Source organism: Muscardinus avellanarius (assembly GCF_963383645.1).
Source record: "Muscardinus avellanarius genome assembly, chromosome: 13".
Classification (NCBI taxonomy): Eukaryota; Metazoa; Chordata; class Mammalia; order Rodentia; family Gliridae; genus Muscardinus; species Muscardinus avellanarius.
In genome coordinates, this window is record NC_137799.1 from 66,773,397 (window position 1) to 66,798,756 (window position 25,360).

General features: G+C 36.2%; 1 protein-coding gene across 2 annotated transcripts in view; it reads right to left on the minus strand.

Annotated features, from left to right (window-relative positions):
• Positions 1-732: 732 nt before the first annotated feature.
• UHRF2 (ubiquitin like with PHD and ring finger domains 2) overlaps positions 733-25,360 on the minus strand; it is a gene marked incomplete at both ends in the record, with an annotated part of 86,494 nt that continues 61,866 nt past the window's right edge. Inside the window, 10 exons of one of the 2 annotated variants that reach the window (XM_080708659.1) lie at positions 733-879; positions 2,739-2,837; positions 5,888-6,045; positions 6,689-6,785; positions 8,926-9,066; positions 9,973-10,135; positions 13,303-13,409; positions 20,119-20,223; positions 24,103-24,210; positions 24,443-24,566. In XM_080708659.1, the coding sequence (XP_080564785.1) occupies positions 733-879; positions 2,739-2,837; positions 5,888-6,045; positions 6,689-6,785; positions 8,926-9,066; positions 9,973-10,135; positions 13,303-13,409; positions 20,119-20,223; positions 24,103-24,210; positions 24,443-24,566 (1,249 nt within the window). The remainder of the gene's footprint in view (positions 880-2,738; positions 2,838-5,887; positions 6,046-6,688; positions 6,786-8,925; positions 9,067-9,972; positions 10,136-13,302; positions 13,410-20,118; positions 20,224-24,102; positions 24,211-24,442; positions 24,567-25,360) is intronic. The other variant, XM_080708660.1, reaches the window with a different exon arrangement.

Here is a 25,360-nt window from a genome sequence, read left to right on the forward strand (position 1 = left end):
CTGGTGAGACTCACTAAAAGCAGTTTGACTAGTACAGAAGTGGCTTTTCATGAACATTTACAACTAGAACATTTGAATACCTCTTTTAACTGCAAAATCACACCACATACACTAATGCAGCAACAATGCATTCATATTGTTTTCATTAGTAGTCAACTTGCATAAAACACCAGAAGAAAAGCACAATGAAGCTCACAAAATGGGCTAAAAAATGAACTTTTCCTTGCAAAAACACACACTGCAGTGGAAGAAAAAGACATTAAAAAAGGATTATGCATACTACAGAAGCTGCGTTCATTCCAAGAATCTCAAGTGTCACCTCCTTTTCTGTAAAATCAAATTACAAGAACCAGGCACAACTAATGTGTGGGAGGCAGTGTGTAGCTAAAATCTCATTTAATTAATTATTCAATAGTTTTTAAAATCCCCATAAATCTTTTCTGCCCTGAGGTAGTTGCAAAATAAATCATAACTTGAATATCAACTACAGCTGAGGCTTTGACTTTTTACTCATTTAAACTAGCTGTTACTGACAGGAACTACCTTTTGATATTTAAAAGACAGTTGAGAAATGGGCCTCTGACTACACACACAATATGATGGCTATGTGGGAAAGAGGAGTAGCTGCTTCAGAATGTGAGAGAGATGGTCCACCACTGCTTTACTCTCCCCACCCATTTTAGATTCTTTATTGTCCAAAAAGCCACCAGGAACAACACAGAAGCAGGCAGATCATCGTCCTTTGCTGTATCCAGGGAAGAAAAGATCAAGTAGACTTTGCAGAATTTCATTGGGAATCATGATGTAATTCTGGCCAAGATCATGCCGACAAGCCGGGCAGGAGAAAACTTGGGCCTTAAAAGAGCGCTGTAAGCAATCCTAAAGTAAAAACAGAAAACATCAAACTGAGGATAAAATTTGTCCTTAGCCAGTGCTTAAAACTTCATTCTAGTTCTCATTACTAAAATCAGAGTAAAAAATGTCTATTTTAATAAAGATACACAGTGAATACCTCTGAAAATAACTGATTATTTAAAATCCATAATGTAAGACAGAAAAATGTAAAGAAGTAAAGCAAAATGAGTTGTTTTCTGATCATAAAATATTTATTAAGGTATACTTTAAGGAATACTTTAAGGTATTAAAGTATTAAGGTATACTTTAAGGAACTGATTATTTAAAATCCATAATGTAAGACAGAAAAATGTAAAGAAGTAAAGCAAAATGAGTTGTTTTCTGATCACGCAGTTGTTTTCTGTGTACGCACGCACACACACACACACGGCTCCATCAGAGGGTGAAGCATGTAAAAAAAGAGCTCAACAATGAAGCTTTTTCCTAACTGGGGATTGAACCCAGGGGTATTCTACCTCCAAGCTACACTGCTACACCCCCAGCCCTATTTTTTATTCTTTATTTTGAAACAGGGTCTCACTAAGTTGCAGAGGGCCTCACTAAGTAGCTGAGATTGGCCTTGAACCTGCAATACTCCTGGTCTCAGCCCTCCAAGTACTGAGATGACAAATGTGCACCATCACACCCAGCCAACTGGAGCTTTTAAACAGGAACTAGATGCTGAATGTTTTAACAAGAGAAATTCACACGATGGGCAGCTATAAAGGCCTAAATTTGCACCAGAAAGCCTAAACTGTGGCTTTAATTCTACTTCTGACATATAATGTAAGATTTCAGGTAACTGATTTAACTATTTTGTATTTCAATTTCCTCAACCAGTAAAATGATGATAGAGAATATGCATGGGTTGACTAGCCTAATCTTTTAGGTTGGATTTTTTTTTTTTTTTTTTTTTTTTTTTTTTGGTGGAACCCAGGGGCTTTCTACTGCTGGGCTATACCCCCAGACCTATTTTTATATTTTATTTGGAAACAGGGTCTCACTAAGTTGCTGAGAGCCTCACTAAGTAGCTGAGGCTAGCTTTGAACCTGTGCGATCCTCCTGTCTCAGCCTCCCTAGTGTGAGAATTACAAGCGCACGCCACTACGCCTGGCTTAGGCTGGATTTTAATCCTCCTCTTTCCAAAGAGCCCTAACAAGAGAGGAGAGGGATCAGAATTCTCTTGCTTAGAACTAAGTTATCAATTTTATCAACTAATTTAACATACAATTGGTTTTCTAAAAATATACTTAGTTGTATAAAGAATTAACTGACAACAGGTCAGGCACAAACATACCTGTAGAAGTTTTATTTCCATTTTACAAGAAAACTAAAGTTCTGAATTTAGGTTAGGGCACTAAACAACCACTTGGTAAAGCAAGATTCCAATCCTGGCTTAACTAAAACTCATATTTTACTTTTATACCACACTGATGATACAATATTTTATTCATCTGAGCATTCTTCTAGAAACAATCTGTTTTATATTTTTTATTAAGTGCATGTAATTATTTCAGTTTGCATTATAATGTAAAACATATATAAGCTGTTGCATAGAAAATAACAATGATACCCTAGTTTCATTTTCTCTATCTTAACCTCTCCTCTCTATAATTCTAAACATGGTAGAATACCTCAAATAATATATACTAGAATTATTAATACCATGGAATTACAAACATACATTTACCATCAAGATGTAATTAATTAACTAATTGTCATAACTGGCAAGGATCCTTGACTATTCTTTGTGGAGAAATGCTTCTTCACATGCTAAAAACAAGTATAGAGCTTAGCATGTCTTCAGGGCTATCAAGGTAAAGTAAGAGGGGAATTCTACTTACTTTACAGACATTGTGGAAGCACTCTGTTGTCACAGGCTGGTAAACTAGCTCCTGGCAGCAGACACACATAAAAGACTGCTCCAATTTTTTCAGAAAATTCTACAATGGTACCCAAGAGGAAGGAAAAAAAAAAGGTTGTCAGTTTATAATACACTAATGAAAATTTAAGTTATCAGAAGAAAAGAAAATCAAGTAGTGATTTTTAACAATCTTAAGACTACCAAAATAGTCTGGACATGAAAGTTATTAGAGGAGACTACAGGGGCAGATATGACCATTGATCACATAAGGTGCTTGGGAGGGAATGTTGTAAATGTATATACATGCCAGGTATGATTGCGCATGCCTGTAATCCTAATCCTTGAAAGGCTGAGACAGGCGCATTGTAGGTTTAAGGTTGGCCTTATCAATTTAGTGAGGCCCTGAGCAAATAAATGAGACCCAGTTTAAAAATAAAAGATAAAATAGGGCTCTAGGTATAGCTCAAAGGAAAATGTACTCTGATGATGATTGTAATATAAATCCAAAGAGAATTTGATAAACGTAGCCTTCTAAAAGTTTAAAAATTCTATTAGGAACATTCTTTCTTTTTGTGGGTCTAGGGATGGAAACCAAGGGCATTCAACCTCTGAACTACACTCCCTGCCCTATTTTTTATTCTTTTTCATTTGAAACAGGGTTTCACTAAGTTGCAGAGGACCTCACTAAGTAGCTGAGGCTGTTCACAAACTGCGATCCTCCGTCTCAGCCTCCCAAATACTGGGATTAAGAAGATTCTTAATTGATATAATAATACTGATTATCTCTCAAAGAAAAATACAACACAAAAACTCAAAGAGTTCCCCTGAAGTCTATACAGAAAACACAGAGCTGTTAACTACATTTCACACATATGAGTTCTAGCTAATACAATGAAATAAATAGAACACTCCCAGACTGTTTATTTGGAAACAGGGTCTCTTAAACCAGCTGAGGCTCGCTTTGAACCTGTGTGATCCTCCTGTCTCAGCCTCTCAAGTGTGGGGATTACAAGTGTGTACCACCACGCCCGGCTCAAATATATACTTTTTTGTGTGGTACTAGAGACTGAAATCAGGGGCAATCTACCTCCTAGCTATACGTCAGCCTCATTTTATTTTTTTATTTGGAAACAGGGTCTCAATAAGTTGATGAGGCTAGCTTCAAACCTGAGATCTTCCTGTCTCATCCTCCCTAGTACTGGGATTAAAGGAGTGTACCACCACACCTGACTTACAGCAAAATTAAAGATAATGTGTGCCACCATGCCCAGCTTAATGTTAGAAATTTTTCAAAAGTTTATTTGTAGAACCCAGCTTAACACAAAGTACAAACATTAACTTTTCAATTGCTTTTCACTTTTGTGTGTGTGTATGCGTTACTAGGATTAAGCCGAGGGGCATTCTACCTCCAAGATACACTCCCAGCCCTATTTTATTTTTACTTTGAAACAGGGTCTCAACTAGGTCTAGGAGAGTCTCACTATTTGCTGAGGCTGTCCTTGAAGCTATGATATTCCTGTTTTAGCCTCCCAAGTACTGGGATTACAGGCATGCACTACCACGCCTAGCTTGTTTCTTACTTTAAAATTTTACGATTACCAAGGGGGGGGGGGGCTTTCTTTTTATTTCTGTGATAATGGGGAGTAGGAAAAAAGGTCTCTCACTAGATTGCAGAAGGCCAAGCCGGGTGTGGTGGCGCATGCTTATAATCCCAGCATTCGGGAGGTTGAGCCTGGAGGATCATGGTTTGCAGACAGCCTCAGCTACTCAGTGAAACCCTGTTTCAAAAATAAAGAATAAAAAATAGGGCAGAGGGTGTAGCTCGGAGGGCAAATGGCCCTGGGTTTCACCCCCAGACCTGAAAAAAAAAAAAAAAAAAATTGCAGAAGGCCTCACAAAGTTGCTGCAGCTGGCCCTGAACCTGCAATTCTCCCATCTCATTCTCCCAAGTATTGGGACTACAATGTGATGTGTGCCACTACGCCTGGCTGGGGGTGGTGGTGGTGGTGGTGGTGGTGGTGGTGGAGACAAACAAACAAAAAAACCACACTTAAATAAATCAATACTGATTTACTTTATCCCTATACTGAACATATGCATTTAAAAAATTTTATATAAAATTGCTTCAGGTTTATGCTACTATATAAATGAACTATAACAAAAACTTTCCTGGTGAATTTTAGATTCAGTTGACTGTGCTTCACACTCAAAATTTTTCCCAGGAATAGTATCTGAATGTAAATTATTAAATTCACATAAAGAAATTTAAAAAAACCCAGCACCTAATAAGATTAAAATAAATATACGAGCCGGATGTGGTGGCGCATGTTTGTAATCCCAGCACTTGGGAGGCTGAGAAGGAGAATTGCACAGGTTCGAAGACAGACTCAGCTATTTAGTGAGGCTCTCAGCAACTTAGTGAGACCCCATTTCCAAATAAAGTATAAAATAGGTCTGGGAGTGTAGCTCAGAGGTAGAAAAGCCCCTGGATTCCACCCCCAGTAACACACACACACAATAAATAAATAAATAAATTAATTAATTTATGAGCATACAAGTTTATTGCTTCCAATATTTCTGAAACTTGTGGCACTGGATAAGAAGTCCACATAGAAAGATCAAATTTTAGCCGAGCTTGGTGGTGCACACTTGTAATCCCAGCATTTGGGAGGCTGAGACAGGAGGGTCACAGTTCACGGACAGCTTCAGCTACTTAGGCCCTTTGCAACTAAGTGAGACCTTGTTTCAAAATAAAAAATAGGGCTTGGGGTGTAGCTCGGAGGTTAGAATGCTGCCCCGGTTTCCATTCCCAGTACTAAAAAAAAAAAAAAAAAAAAAAAAAATCAAGTTTCATGCACACCTATAATTCCAGTATATGGAGGTTGAGACAGGAGAATTGCAGATTCACAGCCTGCCTCAGTAATTTAGTGAAACCCTGTTTCAAAATTAAAAAATAAGATAGGGCTCTGTTATAACTCAGAGGTAAAATGCCTGATATAAATTTTGAGCACCTTCCCCCCACAAGAAAGATCGTTTTTGCTGACTTGTGAAAATCATACTATATAAGGAAATTATTTTTTATCAGCTATTAATATTAGAAGATTATTATTAAAAAAACACTTTACATACTGGTCCTTCCACAAGAGATGCAAGCACTTCATCCCACAGCTTCTGGTTCTGACAGTCTTCTCTGATTAGGTGTTGCTGCTGAGGAGTGAGCTGGAAGGCTTCGACCGCTTCTGCTGAATCTGATGCCTTGAGCACTTTGGAGGCACTTGGACACTCATCTATATTTATTTTTAAAAAAGTCAGCAGACATTCACAATTGTGCTTAGAACCACTCTAACAAGAGTTAACCATCTGGGCATGGTGGAACATGCCTGTAATCCCAGTAACTTGGGAGGCTAAGATTACAGGTTTGAGGCCAGCTTTAGGAACTTGGCAAGACCTTGTTTCCAAATAAAAAATAAAATAGGCTGGGCGTGGTGGTACATGCTTGTAATATCAGTACTTTGGAGGCTGAGACAGGAGGATCACAGGTTTGTGGCCAACCTCAGCAACTTTAGAGAGGCTCTCTACAACTTAGTGAGACCTTGATTCAAAATAAAGAATAATAATAACAACAACAACAAAAAAGGACTGGGGCTATAGTTGAGAAGAAGAAAGTACCAAACAAACAAGAGTTAAATGGTACCAGGAATATTTAGGAAGGTACCCACATAAACATTATAGAGTTTCTTAGTATTTAGGATACACTTGCCATTGTTACGGTTCTGATACTATTAAAATACACAAAAAGGCCCATTCTTTTCCTTCAAAACAAAAATAAACCCTCTGCTTTAATTTCTTGTAAATCTCTCAACTTACTAAGACTCTCTGGCATATTAAATTGTATGTCATTAGGATGTAAACTCTGCAATCATCACCTACCATCTGGAGTTGGCCTTTTTGTGGCTTCACTGTCCTGCTTCTTTGACTGTCCTTTAGTCTTTTTCCCTTCCTTATCTGATGGATAACCTGCTGGATACTGATGGAGGAAAAAAAGACAAGAGAGATTTAAGTTTCAAAGAAGAAAGAATCTAGATCCTGATGAGAAATTTTAAGGGTGTAGGAGGGGAGGAGTCTAGACTGTTCCCAAATTGAAAGAATTTACATAAAAATGAATATTTAAAGAAAATAATTCAAAGAAGAGAAGACAATTAAAACCCCAAATCCAGTATAAAACCATGCTCCATGGTTTTGATTGCCAAAACATTCCATTCCATATTGTAATGAACTTAAGTTTCAGATCTAAGTGAAGAAAGAAATCATGAGTTGTGACTAGGTGGCTTGGATAATTGAGAAAAGGAGAATCAGATATGAAGATAAGTGAGAACCAACCTTGGAGCACAAAAGGCAGTAATCAAATAGATAGGATTACAGCAAATTGAGGAGTCAATAAAAAAAAGTTTAGTCAATCAAAAAAAATTTCTCATCTCCCCAAATTTAGTGGTAGAGAAAACCTTTAGAAGCCCTAAAGCAAATAAACTACTAAAGTTTCTACCACATAAGGTTTAGAATTTAAGGGGTATATTCCACCAATTACAGTTATGTTTTAATGGTCACCTTTTGGGTGAGACAAGAGTTTACTTTTGTGAGAAAGCTCATGTTTAAAGCTCAATGTGTTTTGGGCCTGCCTAATCAATATTAACTCATCATAGTAGATGGGCTTACATGCTTCTGTTCACAGTTTAAAACTCTATTTGAATAGAGTTTTAAATGCTCTGAACAACTGAATCTAAAATATCTTTTGAGCCAGGCCTGGTGGCACACACATGTAATACCAGTACTTGGGAGGCTGAGACAGGAAGATCATAGATTCAAAGCCAAACTCATCAACTGAGCAAGGCTCTCAGAAATTTGGTGAGACTCTTTCAAAATAAAAAAATAAAACAGGCCTGGGGGTGTAGCTTGGAGGTAGAATACTTCCTGGGTTCCATCCCTAGTAACACAAAAAGTAAATAAATAAAATATCTTTGAAATTGGATTTGCTATAGCCAGGCATGGTGGTACTTTCCTATAATCCAACGATTTGGGAGGCTGAGACAGGAGAATCACAGGTTCAAGACTAGCCTCAGCAATCCAAGTGAGTCTCTCAGCAACCTAGTGAGACTGTGTTTCAAACCAAAAATAAAAAATGAACTGGGGGTGTAGCTTGGAAGTAGAATGCCTTTGGGTTCAATGCCCAGTACCACCACCACCAAAAAAAAGGGACTTGACAAAGGTTTTTTCTTTCTTATATTTAGTTCCAAGATGAATTACTTTGGTAATTATTTTAGCAGCTGATGGATCTTGCTTAAGCAATTAATCTATGAATTTTAAAAGGAAACAAACATGAACACAGATTTGCACTAGAAGACACACACTCACCTGCTGGGGTGGTCAGACACTTGCCCATAGTTCAGCCCCTACACATGCAGTGTGGGCGGAGCCAGGGAAATGACAAAGCTGGCAGTCTTTACAGGAAGCACAACGATGGAGAATGATGGGGGATGAACTCAAATTATGCTCTAAAGTCAATGTCAGGGACAGTCTAGGGTATACAGGCACTGAAGGGGGGATGCAGCCATATCATCCAGTATGCACACAAAACCAACGAGGTCTTTTATGAATTAACAGCTGAGCATGGGCAAAAGGGAAAGAAAGGCAAAGCACTAAAAGTGGTGGCAGGGCAGGGAAGCAGTTTTGCAGGGGAAGAGAGAAAAGGGGTGAGGAAAAGTGAGAAGGGTAGAACGCAGACCATTCTTATAAGTCACCTCCCCACCCTTGCCCTACCAGAGACAAACCCCCTGCCCTCTATAATGATGGCTCTTCACAAGGCTTTCTAAACCTAAATCTCACCAGTCCCTTTCCCTCATACTTCAAATCCAAGTTGACCTCGAAATAGTTCACTTTTCATTGACAAGTCCAGCTTTTGCCAAGAACAACCATTAGTTCTAGGGTGGTTTGGCACCTAGGATGTTACCTTTTTACTGCTTTTGCTTCTGTATGCTTGCATGATTTTACTTTTTATTCTTTATAGTCCACTGATAACTGCTATGAGTTATATCCACTGTTAAGGTGTGTAGACAGTGTCAAGGGGTCCACATTCACAAACACATGACTATCCTAGACAAATGTAATCTAACCTGTAAACGTAGGCATAATCTCTTTGATCGTTCTATTCCTTCTGAGGTCCAAGGAGCAGGTTCAACATCATCTCTTCTTAAAAGATAACGCCAAACCAAGAATCCATGGCTGGATGAAATCTCTGGCCAGTATTTCACCACCTACATCGTAATATTTAGTACTAGATTTAAATTCAAAGTTTTAACTTATTCATAATGTAATCAATCACATTAGTGGTTTAAGTAAGCTTGCGAGAATTAAATACAACTTCAGAAGATACTTGCTTCTTTGCAAGAATAGTAAATAAGTCAAGAATATTCACTGAAACATTGTTCTGAGTTTATTTCCCATTAAGAGAGTTTCCATGTAAAGATACATTGCTATAAATTTAACATACTAATAGAACTATGATCATTAATTAAAATTTTGCATATAAGGTAGATAAAAATAGTAGAGTTGAGGCCTCATTTTAAAACAATGGGTAAAAATCTTTTTGAGTGTGTGTGTGGTACTGAGAATTGAACCCAGGGGCATTCTACACCTTGAACTACAACCTCAGCTTTATTTTTACTTTGAAACAGGGTCTTACTAGGTTGATGAGAGGCTCACTTCTTGATAAGGCTGTCCTTGAACCTGCAATCCTCCTGTTTCAACCTCCCAAGTACTGGGATTACAGGCATGCACCACCACACCTGCCTAAAAATTCCATTTTTAATAGAATGTATTCTGCTTTGAAAACCTAACATTATCATTACAAATAAAATCATTCTGAAATAAGAATCAAGACTTATAATGTACAAGTTATTAAAATAGTTTTATCATAGAAAATATATACTTATTTAAAAAACCTTAACCTAAAATATAACTCTGCACTTAGGAACTACAAATAAGCTTTTAAAAAAGTATTGAAGTTAAGAAGAGCTCACTTTACATTTCCAGAAAAAGTAGAAATACCAATTAAAATGGCCTACTCTTTCCTCTAGCCCACCCATGGTAGTTCCCTGCGGCAACCCTGTCTCGAAAGCCCAGGAAGTATGACTAACAAGATGTCATGCCAGATAGAGCACCTTATAAATGCCATCATATCTGTTGCCTTCTTCAGGAGCATATTTGCTGATCTTCCTCCCTTTAAAACTGCGTATCACTCTGACTGGCTTACCAGCTCTCCAATTCCGAGATTCTGCTCCAATTTTATCATCCAATGGAGCATCGCAGTTTAGGGCCAATGCCCTAAAAAAAAAACAAAAACACAAAGTCTTTATACCAAGTAATCTTTCTTCAAGCATATAATCAGGTCATTAGCTCAATTAAAAGGTGAATTATGCCTTACCTGATGGTTAAGATTCTATGATTCTTTCCATATTATTCCAGATAATAGGATTATGCTTTCCCCCACCAGCAGAGAAGACAAATCAGTTTTCTGATGTCACCCCCAAGCCAGGGGATTGGTTCTCAGATAGCCTGTAGGGTTCTTCTGAAAGTAACAACATCTGTGCCACGTATAATAGAAAACAACTAAAAGTACATGGAATTTTTCTTTAAATAACGTTTGAGGGAAGGGTGAACGTTGGAAAACTAAAGCAAGTGATTGTTTTAATAGTTATTTTTGATAAGGGAGTGAGGTAAATTGCTGGAATAATGTAGAAAGAAATCCAGGAAAATTTGTCAGTGAGGTACTAATGACCTTTCTAGGTCTACTTTCCACATTCCAGACAAATGAGATTCCTAAAAGTTTAAAGGATATTAAGAACAAATGCAATATGAGAATATTCTTCAAAGGCCTTCATAAAAAGAAATTTAAATAAGACTGTAGATTTAAAATGCTTGTGCTAAATCATGACAATGAAGATTGTTGACTGCTTGAGATCACTAGTTTACTGATGACACACAGACAAGGAGGAACACTGAGTCAGAGTGAGTACCTGACTAGCTAAAGCTTCCTTAGTATGTGTACTCACTGGTGGTAATAAACCAGCGAGCTTATTTTATGTTAAAAGACCTTTCTTGGGAAAACCTAATATTAAAAATATTATAATGTTTAAGATCAGTATATTCCTCTAAGATACCAACTTCTTAAATTAAAACATTGAGAATACAAAAGGTTAAAAGGAAAGTATACCCAATCTGGCCAAATCAGAAATGATACAAAATATTTTTTCAGGGCATGGTTCATACAGCAGCAAAGTAAAATGCAGACTTAGACCTTAAGATTATAACTAACCTAATGAAAAGGAATCTCTTGATCACAGTTATATTTTTACAGTAAATAAGCTTAATGTATTTTTTTAAAAAAAATAACTTATAAAGTTAAGGTAAAACTAAGTTATCTTTTTTATCTAAAAGGGAGATTCTTTAAAATTCTGAAGGGAGAAGAAAACGCAGCTATCAACTAGTATTATATCTTACAGAATGCCTACTTAGATATACACACTTCTTAAAGAAATAGGATAAGTGCTACCTTATGTCATGTCATTTAGTGATATGCTTTAAAGCTCACAGTACCTTTGGTTGTAATTACTGCCACCACTAACTGGCACTGTCAACTCAATTCTGGCTTCAAATATGTATACAGGCTATTTGAGAATGTCAAGAGTCCAAGAGAATGGAACTAGGCAAAACAACAAGAAAGCTCTTCCATGCCTATCTGTAGCTCAACCAATCAGTTGTCTCTAACTTCCCTGAGTAAAGATGGCCAGGTTACCTCGCTGCCCTCTTCAGTTTCTTAAAGTGGAAGAGCTGGGAAGAAATAGAAATAAACTTCTCAGAAACAAAAAAGTGTCAGACTTCCTCTTAGCAGGAACGCAAAAACGAATTGCACCATCCAATATTTGGGAAAGAGTATCCTATGATCAGACCTAACGGCCTTTCACCTCAGTTTTCATGTTCATAAGACAGAGAGGTCTCTTTGTCTCATGTCTTACAATCATTACATGTAGTCGTAGCTTAATGTGTAAAATAACCAACTGAATATTAAAGTCTATATGGCAAGTAAACTCTGAATTGTTTCAATTACTATTTCATTTTCATAACCCTCCTTTTAATAACAAACATTTTCAGTGGTCATCAATTATTTTCTAAAAAGAGACTGTAACAGTACTGACTGAATTGTTCAAAGCTTGAAAGAAATCTACTGTGTATATTATAAGTGTGGGTACTTATGAAAGAGGTTTCATTTAAGCAAAATAGTCTATTATTAATGGGAAAATATAATTTTCAGATTTAACAACTTAATTAAGACCTTTGCAAATTCAAGATATATTTTCTTTGACAAAATTGCATCAGAGTATTTCTAACTTCTTTTAAGATCATTCCTTCTAAAGAGCTGCCTTCTTGATAAGAGAAAGTACAGCTAACTAGGGATTGGACTCCTGCCTTAGGAATGTTTCACCAGCAAATCTGACCTGTCTCCTCTGCTGGTTCAGTAAAATAATCCTACTGTCAGAAATAATATATAAGACACAAAAACAGAGATTCTGTGTAACTCAGTATGCAATAAAGTCTTGAAATCATACTGGTATATTCTTCACTTCACATAGTAATCAGAAATTAAGGGGACACTACTTAAAATTAGCTAATTTAAGGTTCAATAAGAAGTACTCATTTTACTAAATTAACGCACAAAATATTCTTAATAAGATATACAAATTTTAACTGTCTGAAGTTGATAACAAAAAATTTAAAGTGACAAATTACAGTGTGATCATTGACATCTGATGGTCTGGGTTACTTATTATTATTATTATTATTATTATTATTATTATTATTATTATTGAGATCAGCATGCATTTGCAAAATAAAATACTCAAACTATTAATTTTTTGTTTTCATGGGAATTGGAATATAATTAATTTTTCTATAGACTAAAGGTCAGCACAAGGTGGCTCTTGTGTAAGGGGATCTCATTTGAAAAGAAATAACTAATAAAATTTTTCTTACTTAACACTTAGGCATTTTATTTATATAAATACTAAAGGTATCTTGCGTGCCAATTTGATTATCGGATATTTACTTATGCACATATGGTTCCCAGTTTCAACTCTATTTCACATTAGTGTGTGTCCTCTAAAATGAAGTGTATCACTTTGAAAGATAAATCTGTGTTGAGTAGAACCTCACTTTAGTTTTAACTTATGGGGTAGTAAAAAGGCCACCTTGTCCTCAATTTTACCTTTCTTTTAAAGGTGTCATTAAGTTTTCAAATGCATAACACATGTATTAAAACTGGGAATTATGCTATTTAAAAACTAACAGTATGAAGAAATAAGGCAGGATGTTTACAATTATATGATCAGGCAATGGGATTTTAATTTCTAATCTTTAATTCCTAATTTAGAATTTTGTCAGTTACAATCCTATAACAAAACTTTTAATACAATTCTACAATTTTACAGTAGTACCTGTTCATGTTTGTTAATGTTTGATCAGCTGATGGGGCACCAATTCTTTTATTACCAGCAAGATTTTTACCACCACTTCCAGTGTATGTGAACTCATCACCTCGGTCCTATGGAAGAAGATTCTTATATTACAATACATAAACCCGAGTATAATTCACCAATTCTCATTTTAGAGTCAGAACATTCAGTTTAGATATTATGAACTGACATGTTCTCTTGTGGTATCCACCAAAATAATGCAAAATTCAAATACAATCTTGCATGTAGTATACCTTCAAGTTGTATCACCTGACCTGAAGTTTTTGCTCAAGTTCTAGATTCCAACATCTCCAAACACTTTATTTTCATGCTATATAGGTAGCCAAATAATCTACATAATGTTATAAGAATAGTGCTTTATGGGTTAGAAATACTATATTTAATTTAGTTCAATGTTAATTAAAAGAAATGTATCAAAACTTGTAGATTTAGCTAAGTGCTCTACCACAGAGTTATGCCAATAATTTTTAGATTCTTACCACTTTAGATTGTACCACTTTCACAAACACTATATAACTGAATTCTTAGGTGTCATCTACACTGTACCTAAGTTTGCTGTCAAATACCCGACATTAAATAAATTATATAAAGCAAGTTTACCTTAAAACTTCATGTTAGAATTCTAATATCATAGTAAGTTCTCTACATTTCATACTGAGCTCACCCATAACAGATTCAAGTAAAATAATCATTCTATTAAAAAAAAAATTTAAGCCAAGTGTGGTGGCCCATGCTTGTAATCCCAGTACTTGGGGGGCTGAGACAGGAGGATTGCTGGTTTGCAACCAGTCTCAGCTACTTACTAAGGCCCTTGGCAATTGTTTCAAAATAAAGAATTAAAAATAGGCTGGGAGTATAGCTCAGAGGTAGAATGCCCCTGGGCGCACACCTTGGTACTCAAAAAAAAAAAAAAAAAAAAAGTTGGGTGTGGTGGTACACACTTGTATATCCCAGCACTTGGGAGGATGAGACAACAGGATCACAGGTTAGCAGCCAGCCTCAACTACTTAAGTGAGACCCTGTTTCAAAATAAAAATAAAATAGGGCTGGGGGTGTAGCTCAAAGGTAGAATGACCCTGGGTTCAATCTCGTCTGTCTGTCTGTCATACACACAGAACTTAAAAACTAAAAGTAATATTTAGTATCTACTAAATGTATAGATTAAAATGCCCAAAATGAATATTTTATAAACCAGTTCCACAATTATTTCTGTAGTAGTTACAAATTTATATGGTTAATAAATAGTCTGTAATTGATTTATGATTCAAAATAAGTTGAGAAAAGTAATTATCAGTACACAACTAATTCTACCAACACTAGCTAAACAGTGACTTTATCTTTAACACAGAATCATTTTGAACTGGTTCAGATTGAGCTTACACACCAAATTTTCTCTTCTAAATTTTTTTTGTGTGTGTGGTACCGGGGTTCCTGGAAACCCTTCTAACTCTGGGTTACACCCCCAGACCTATTTTTTATATTTTTTATTTGGAAACAGGGTCTCTTAAGCCAGCGAGGCTGGCTTCAAAGCAGCACGTTCCTCCTGTCTCTGCCTCCCAAGTGTGGGGATTACAAGTGTGCGCCACCACACCCAGCTCTTCTAAATTTTTATTGCTATGGAAGACAATTATGTACATCTTGTACATTCTATGTAAGTTATATACATTCTACCTTTCCTTTGAGTTAAAGCCTAATTAAATCTTGTGCTTTAAAAGTTTATATTGTTCCAAAACCCTTGGATTCACTTCGTTGATCCAAAATTGTGGTCTCTATTTTTAAAAATTAAGTATTAAGAAATTTCATCTTTAGTGTATTCTGTAATTGAGGGGATTCAAGTAAATACATATTTCTCAAACAGTCCAGAGAACTTTTTTTTTGGTTGGTACTGGGGTTCCTGGAAGCCCTTCTACCTCCAGGCTATACTCCCAGACCTATTTTATACTTTTTTATTTTTAGAAACAGGGTCTCTTAAGCCAGTGCGGCTGGCTTCGAACCTGTGCGATCCTCCTGTCTCCGCTTCCCAAGTGCGGGGATTACAAGCATACGCCACCATGCCCGGCTTTTTTTTTTTTAAACATTTTATTCATTATCAATTCATTTATTTTTATTTTAATTATTTTTTTCTTTGCCATGCTAAGGATTGAACCCAGAGCCCTGCACACACTAAGCAAGTGCTCTAACCACTGAGTTATAGCCTTTAACCAGAAAACTTCTTAAATTGATAAAGAGCCTTCTCAAGGAATCTGGATTCACAGTACTCATATCTGTAACTATCAACTTTTCAAGTTTATCATCATGGCAGCACTATAAAGAAAAAGCAGTAAAGACTAATGCAGCATGATAGGAGCAATTTGAGGTAAATAGTACTTAAAACAGAAAAGCAAAAGCATATGCTTGTTCTTCAGGTAGCAAGTAACCAAATAATCAAGGATCACGGATAATGGTTAAAATTCTACACTATTAATATATCTATACTTCAATCTTTAAATCAATAAAAACATATTACCGGAGGGATTAGAGACTCGTCAGACTGTCAGAGCTCAGTCGATTATCATTTCATACTAATTTTCATAAGGAAAAATGATCAGCCTAAATTTCATATCTTCTAGTCCATGATGCATCAAAATGTGCCCTAACAGAAGCCTAAACAAGAATGCTGCCTGGGAAGAACTCACATAAAAAAGCTATTTTTATACAAGGGCCATAATACTGCCCCAGAGTAACACAATTTCCCAATCTCCATTTTTCTAAGATGCAGAAACATCTCCAGCTGCCCAAGAGGAGTTGAATGTTCCCACTGCTGCCATCAACCCTATCACAAAGAAAACCATCACCCTAATCTCAACCCCCCTTAGAGGGTTTCAGATAAACTACCCTAAAGTATAAATAAGACCACAAAATCTTTCCTAAATAACACTAATGATTCTTTAATTCAAGGCTGTCTAGAAAGATAGCCCCAATTTTTGCCGGTTTCTCTCTCATAATACTCTTTACATGCCAATAAAACTGGGCACCACTAATACCAAAATGCCTCTCCAGCACTAACCAAGTATGTGGAGTTAAGGCTAAGCACTTTAACATGTGATCAATTAATATGAACTTTACATCAAGGCTATGAAGTAGGTGTACAAACTTTATTTTACAGAGGAGGCAGATGTTCAGTAGCTTGCTGAGATGGCTCAAGGACCCAAATCCAAACAGCATGGCTTCAGAGTCCTCTGACCCCTGAGCAAACTACTTCTCAGAACAACTGAGACAAGACAGGACATGTTAGGAGGGCCTCATTTCTCAAGAAAGATCACCCTCTCAGGACACTTAAACTGGCATTTAATTAATTCTTAAGCTACTAGACTAAGTACTAATGCATTTATCAGTAGGTACTTGAGTGTCAGGTCCATCCACCCAAACAGAACAAAGATCCCTGACTATACAAATATTACAAATATTCAAGATTCAGAACAAATTTTCTCTTGACTGAGAAAAGCTTATTTAGGTTTCCCTAACATATTCCCATAGTTATGGTTTGGCTATTATAGAGCAAAAGATGAAAACACCTATAAAATACCTTAAAATCTCCAGATATATCTTAGCTGGCAATCTAAGTTGACATGTTATCTTAGTCCTAAAATAAATTCTTTAGTGTGTGTAGGGGTAGGGTACTGAAAATTGAACTCAGGGGCTACATCCCCAGCCCTATTTTATTTTTATTTTGAAACAGGGTCTTGCTAAGTTGCTGCATGCTGACCTCACATCTGTGATCCTTCTGTCTTAGCCTCCTGGATACTGGGATTCGCATTCACCACTTTGCCTGGCCTTCTTTATATCATTTAAAAGACTTAGAACTAACCTCTTAGGTAATCAACAGTTCATTTATTCACAAATGTTTTAGTGTTTGACTAGTAACTATATTTAAAAGAGAAAAAAGAGGAAGCAGTAACACCCATTCCACTTAAATTCGGTACTCATTTAGGTTTACATATTGGATGTGCTTCATATATTTAAGATAAGTTCATATTATATGCCCAGGAGTACATAAATTACTTCATTTAATGTAACTGTCTTTCTGATATAATGTTATTATTCTTTCATTTTACATATTGGAGAGTTTACCTAAGTTAAATAATTTGGCCAAAGTCTTACACACAACAAATCCCAGATCAAATATAACTGTCCAAATTGGGGGGAAAAAGAAAAGCTAAAGAGACTCTACTTTTAATTACTTTTATCACAGAAACTTTAAAAAGTTGGTGGTGCCAGGCATGGTGGCGCACGCTTGTAATCCCCGCGCTTGGAAGGAGGAGATAGGAGGATCAGGTAGGTTCGAAGCCAGCCTTGCTGGCTTATGAGACCGTTTCCAAATAAAAATACAAAATAGGTCGCCGGGCGTGGTGGTGGTGCACGCTTGTAATCCCCGTGCTTGGGAGGCAGAGACAGGAGGATCGCGCAGGTTCGAAGCCAGCCACGCGCGCTGGCTTAGGAGACCCTGTTTCTAAATAAAAATATAAAATAGGTCTGGGAGTGTAGCCTGGAGGTAGAAGGGCTTCCAGGAACCCCAGTACCACCAAAAAAAAAAAAAAAAAAAAAAAAAAAAAAAAAAAATTAAAATTTTAAAAGTTGATGGTACACACCTATAAATCCCAATACTTGGAAGGCTGAGACAGGAGGATAGCAGGTTCAAGGATTGCCTCAGCAAGAGTGAGACTCTCATCAACCTAGGGAGACCCTGTTTCCAAATAAGAAATGAAACTGGGCTGGGGATGTAGCTCCAAGGTAGAATGTCTCTGGGTGATTCCCCAGTACCTTACTTAAAACAAATAAACAAAAACAAAAAAAGGAAGTACGCAAGATTAACCTAGTATCTCCATTTTCAGTTTATTCTGCCATGTTAATATAATAACACTACCAAACATGTCTATTAGAAAATTGGCAAGCGTTTCTATTTTTGTATAAAAACAGCACAGTTGTGTTCTCCTTAGCTATTCTAATTCATCATAACATCCCACAAAAGCAAGCAAATAAAAGGAACTGAGAGAAAATATCTGATGAACAGTAAAAAACACATAAAACCTAATTTAAAAATCAAGAAAAAACCTGAAAATCTATACCTCCAAAGAGGCTATATATAAATAGCAAATAAACAAATGGATGATGTTTCACATACACTAGTCATTAGGGAAATGTAAGTTAAAACAGAAAAAACTGTTGAGTGCATGCGTGTAATCTCAGCTACTCAAGGGACTGAAGGAATAGGATTCCAAATTTGAGGCCAGTCTCGGTAACTTATTAAGACTTTGCCTCAAAACAAACAGAAAGGGCTAGAGATATTACTTAGTGGTAGAATTCCTCTAGGTTCAATCTCCAACACCCTATATTTTCTAAAAGATGAACTACACAGCTATAATTATGGCTAAAATAAAAATATAGCAACAATAGCAAATGCTGGTGGGATGCACAGAAGCTGAGTCACCCATACATTGCTGACAAAAAAGTAAAATGGTACAGTAAGTTACTCCTGAAAAATTTGCCAGTCTTTTAAATAAACACACAACTACCATATGACCCAGGAACTGTATTTCCAAATATTTATGTCAGAAAAATGAAGAATTATGCTTAGAAAGAGGCTGTACACAAATGTTTATTGCAGCTTTATCCATAATAGCTAAGAACTGGAAATAACCCAGATAATTCTTCAACAGGTGAATGGTCAAACTGTGGTATATCCACACCATAGCCTAGTACTTAGCAATCACCAGAGAATCATGCTGTGCAAACAAAAGTCAATCCAAAAGGTCAGAAATGACATTATTTCATTTAAGACAAAATTTTATAAACGGAGAACAGATTGATTATTACCAGGGATTACGGACAGAGTTTGATGGGTATAGTTATAAAAGAGCAACATGATAGTGGAAATTGTGATAGCGGAAATGTTTGGCATTATAGTTGTGGCTATGTCAATATCCTGGTTGTGATGCTCTACAATTCTGCAAAATGTTACCATTGAGGAAAACTGGTCTATATTATTATTATTATTATTATTATTATTATTATTATTATTTTTTTTTTTTTTTTTTTTCAGTACTGGGGATTGAACACAGGGGCATTCTACCTCCAAGATACCCTTAGCCCTATTTTTTATTCTTATTTTGAAAGAGGGTCTAAGTTGTGAAGGGCCTAAGTAGCTGAGATGGGCTGTGATCCTTCTGTCTCAGCCTCCCAAGTACCAGAATCACAAGTGTGAACCATCACACCTGGCTAAGGCTACAAATTATTAATTGTGAATCTACAATTATCTCAAAATAATAGATTTAATTCTTAAAAACTAAACTCTATAGAGTATGCATTTTCCTTTTAATAATTAGTTACTAAATGTAAAAGTAAGTCAAACTAGAGTCAGGTGTGGTGTCATAGCATGTGTAATCTCAGTATTTGGGAGGCTAAGACACAATTGCAGGCTTGAGGATAGTCTCAGCAAGTAGTGAAACTCTGATAACCTAGTGAAACCGTTTCAAAACAAAATTGGGCAGGGGAGGGGAGGTGTGTTTGGAGGTAGACTGCCCCTACCACACACTCATGCAAAATAAAATCAGATTAGCAAATCTAAAGATTAGGCACTGCCAATTGATTTCCCTCTGATCACTCTAATAAACTGATCACTTCAATATAAAAATAAAGCCAAAATGAGATAATAGTATTTGCTGTATCCTACACAAAGCTTTTATAATTTAGTGAATGATCAAGACAGATTATAAAGAACAATGTCTTATAATGACTTACTACTTCATCCGCAAATCCACCAGCCAGGACAAGAGAATAAGCGCCATCATTACTGCGACCATGAATTCCACCAACATGGGGTCTATGAACACCTGCTTCGCTCACCTAAAAAATATGTAAAAAGAGTCTCAAAATACCTCTGAACATCTATGTTAAAATTATAAAATCATTTTTCATATATAGGACTTTTAAAACCCAAGAACTGTGTCTCACTCAGAGTTCTATCTTTTGCTCTTTCATTTTAGTTCTCAGATAAATATTAAAAGTACTGAGATAAAAATCCTTATATTGAGTAGGCCTAGAGTTCTGAGTTTCACAAAATCATCTTATGTAACTGAAGCTTCCAGAGGTCTTGGGAACAACAGATAGTTCAGCAGGAGATAGGATACTTGATTTCCCCAACTCACCAACCCTAGTTTAAAAAACAAAATTCTATTCTTTCGTCTCTTTCCCACTCTCTAAATGTCAAATCCATTCTACTAGTTGCTCAGGCCAACAACCTCAACAAGTGAATCAGACCATATTAAAAAGCACTTTTAGCTGGACATGGTGGTGCATGCTTGTAATCCCAGCATTTGGGAGGGTGAGAAAGAAGGATACAGGTACGTGGCCAGCCACAGCTACTTAGTGAGGCCCTTTGCAACTCAGTGAGACTTTGTTTCAGAATAAAAAGTAAAAAATATAGGAATCAGAGAGATGAAAATCAAAACTACCCTGAGATTTCACCTAACTCCAACTTGAATGGCTATCATTCACAACACAACCAACAACAAATGCTGGTGAGGATGTGGAGAAGTGGGAACTCTAAAACATTGTTGGTGGGAATGCAAAATTAGTGCAACTATTTTGGAAAACAGCATAGAGAATCCTCAGAAGAATGGGAACAAACTTACTATTTAATCTAGCAAATACCACTTCTGGGTATCTACCCAAAAAGAAAGGAAACCAAACTACCAAACTAAGCATGTGCATCTATGTCCATAGCTGCACAATTCACCATAGCCAAACTACGGAACCAGCCAAGATGTCCATCAAAAGATGAATAGATTACAAAACTGTGGGATATGTACACAATGGAATTTTACTCAGCCATAAAGAAAAACACAATTACATCATTTACAGGGAAATAGAACTGGAGGACATGCTAAGTGAGATTAGTCAGTCACAAAAAATAAGAAATCGGATGCTTTCTCTAACATGTGAATGCTAGGGAGAAATGGGTAACAGGCGGAAGTCTAGATGAAGAAAGAGATTGTATAAATGAGCAAATAAGGCAACCTAATTGACAGGATGGGACAGGGAAAGAGGGAAAGAGGGAAGTTCTCTAAAGCACATGATGTACTTAAACATATCAAATTCAATCACTAAGCTAAGCATGGGAAGGAGGGAGGGAGAGGAATGTGGTAGAAATTTGGTAAGGGCTAAATGGGTGATGTGTGCATGTATGTCTCCACTATCTTTTGTCCCATTAAGATGTATAACTACAATGCACAAATAAAAAATTAAGAAAAAATAAAAATAAAAAATAGGGCTAGGGGTGTAGCTTGGAGGTAGAATGCCCCTGGGTTCCATCCCCAGTGCCACAAAAGAAAAGCACCAATTTTAAGGTTTGGGAATGAATTAGTGACAGATACACAAAAAAAATAAAGTAAAAACATTTATAGTATTATATTGTTGCATTATTTATAGTACTTTATTATACTTAGTGATCCAAACTAATAAATATATAAACAGTAAATACTAATGCAGCCAAAACTATAATACAACTCTAGCAAGGATGAAAGAAGACAAGGTAAGTACTAAAACACATGTTCATCTCCCAACTAAAATATGATGAAAAGAAAGCCAAATAAATATGTTATTTGTAAAGAAGGAGGTAAATCCAGTGGAAATAATTAAAATTTTATCTTTGAGAAACAGAAAATGGGTCTGAAAAGTAGGTTGGTTTTTATTTATTTACTTATTTATTTTTTCTGTTATTTGGGATGGAACCCAGGGGCATTCTACCTCCAAGTTACACCCTCAGCCCTATTTTTTTATTCTTTATTTTGAAACAGGGTCTCACTGAGTTGCAAAGGACCTCCAGTCTCCCAAATGCTGGGATTACAAACGTGTGCTACCACACCTGGCTTGAGGTTGGGTTTTTAAAATATAAATCAACTTAACTTTTCAATGCAAGTGCATTCCATCATTTTAATTTTATAATTGCATCAAAGGTCCAAGTATCAGAATCACTCAGTTTAAAAATTAAAGGCTTTCTCCAGGCATGGTGGCGCACACTTGTAATCCCCGCGCTTGGGAGGTGGAGACAGGAGGATTGAGCTGGTTCAAAGCCAGTCGTGCTGGCTTAAGAGGCCCTGTTTCAAAAATATAAAATAGGTCTGGGAGTGTAGCCCGGGGTAGAAGGGCTTCCAGGAACTCCAGTACCACACAAAAAAGAAAAGAAAAGAAAAGAAAAGAAAAGAAAAGAAAAGAAAGAAAAATTAAAGGCTTTCTAAAAGTCTAGAATCCATGCTGGAGGTGGTGGCACATGCTTGTAATCCCCCCACTTGGGAGGTGGAGACAGGAGGATCACGTAGGTTTGAAGCCAGCCTTGCTGGCTTAAGAGACACTGTTTCCAAATAATAATATAAAATAGGTCTGGGAGTGTAGCCCAGAGGTAGAAGAGTTCCATCCCCAGTACCACCACCAAAAAAACAAAAAAGTCTAGAATACTAGGTACATTTAATAGAAAACTGCTCTACCCAAGAGATTTTGTTTTTCTTTCACATTAAGTTTTCCAAGATAGAATTAACTTTCTAAAGAAAAAAACAGGAATAAATACAACACAGCCTTCCCCTCCAGGGAAAAAGAAAAATAATTTTATTCCTGGTTTAGCTGAGTGAATATACTCTGCAGGATAATCCTCAAAGAAAACAGCCAAAGCAAGCTTAAAGTTCAAAAGCATTAAATAGAATTTATCATATAGTTTAAATATTTTATTTATTTGTTTGTTTGTGTGTATATGTGTGTGGTACTGGGGTGGAACCCAGGAGCTTTTCTACCTCCGGGCTATACTCCCAGACCTATTTTATATTTTATTTGGAAACAGGGTCTCACTAAGTTGCTGAGAGCCTCACTAAGTAGCTGAGGCTGGCTTCGAACCTGCGCGATCCTCCTGTCTCAGCCTCCCAAGTGCTGCATTTACAAGTGTGCCCCACCACGCCTGCCCGGCAAAAGTTTAATATTTTAGATATTATATTTTTAGTAATAAAAGTTCTTTAGAACACAACAATAATGTTGATATTGTAACTATAACAGAAGAGTAAGCCGGGCGTGGTGGCGCACACTTGTAATCCCAGCATTCGGGAGGCTGAGACTGGAGGATCATGGTTCGCGGACAGCCTCAGCTACTTAGTGAGGCCCTCTGCAACTCAGTGAGACCCGGTTTCAAAATAAAGAATAAAAAATAGGGCAGGGGGTGTAGCTCGGAGGTCAAATGCCCCTGGGTTCCATCCCCAGACCCGCAAAAAAAAAAAAAAAAAAAAAAAAAAAAGAAGAGTAAACAAAGTGACAAGTATAGCTATGCCTATTTGTGTGTTTGCTCCTATCTACTAACCTCTACTAAAAACATACTAACCCCAAAGGAAATCTTTCATTCTAATAACTAAAAGGTCACAATGCTACTAACCAAGTCTATCTATATAATCAATAGATGTTAAAACTTTCTATTTTAACGATACCAAATTTGACCCTTCCAACTAAACCAATTTAAAAACATACCTGGCTGGGCATGGTGGGGTACCTGGGAGGCTGAGACAGGAGGATCGCAGGTTGGTGGCCAGCCTCAGCTACTTAGTGAGGCCTCCACAACTTAGTGAGACCCTATTTAAAAATGAAGAATAAAAATAGGGCTTGGGGAGTAGCTTGGAATAGAATGCCTCCAGGTTCCTTGCCTAGTACTACCAAAAATATAAACAAACAAACAAATGGACGAATAAATACCTGAACTCTAAATCTCCAAGTTGATCCAACAGGAATACCAGGAATAGGCCCATAATGATTAGAGGGGACAATAGTACATTCTTTTGTACGACCAACACAAGCCATTCCCTATCAAAAAAATCACAAAATGAGATGTTTTAAAATCATGTTAAAGCTTAACAGAAGACATTAATTCCCAAAAGATGTGAATAAAACAAAAACCCAACTATTCACGTAATTTAAGTATCAATTATATTAATAGTTATATTGTTTAATCTTTTTGTACCATTATTACTATCGGTATTGAAACATTATACATTATAATTTGCTACTAGGAAAAAAAGAGACATTTCTTTTTTACCCTGCCCCAGTCTCTCCGGCTTTCAGTACTAGCTGATGGCATCTTTGCTTTCTTCTTACTCATCTTCAGTTTTTCACCAGCCTTTACAACCTCACTGGAATCAGTTTTACAGCAAGGACAATACCTTTAAAACAAAAATAGAACAAAGAAATTTTGACAATACTATCCTAAGGCCAGTAATAGAATAACCTTTCTAGGTTAGGGCAACTTTTAAGATATATTACTTGGGGTTTAATACAGAGCTTCAGCTGGCATTAAAGTATTAAACTTTTCAAAATATTTACATGATTAGGCTGGCTGTAAAAAATTTCTTGCTTTTTTTTTTAGAGAACTCAGATTTTAATATTATAAATTTTCCTAATTCAGTTTAAAAGCCAGATAAAATTGTAAGATTCTAACTATATTATTAAGCTTGAGGAAATATATTATTCACATGTAATTTTTATAATTAAAATAAAAGTAGAAAGAATTGATACTTCTAGATAAAACATTGAGCTATATGGTAGATATATTCTCCTTATCTGACTTGGTTATTAGAATTCTCAAGAGTAAAAAATGTAAATATTTATTATTTTAATAAATGTATAAGATTTCAAAGATATATACTAGCCTTACTCCCAGCTTAATTTTTAATTAAGTCCTGTAGTTATTTGTCCTTTATTATAAACTACCTTAAATCTTTTCTAAAAAGCAAGGTATAGGTCTATAGGATGAAATAGAGCTATTCTTGTGAATGAGGTATGAGAATTTTCAGAATATTCTAATAAAAATTTAATAGCCACTGCCCAATTAATCATAATACTTTTCATTTTATAATTATCTACTCCATATAGTCCTTAGAGCAAAAACAAAAACACCCCATCTATACCCATTAGTCAATCCTGAGTGCCTAACTATGAGATACCTTGGTTAGCACTA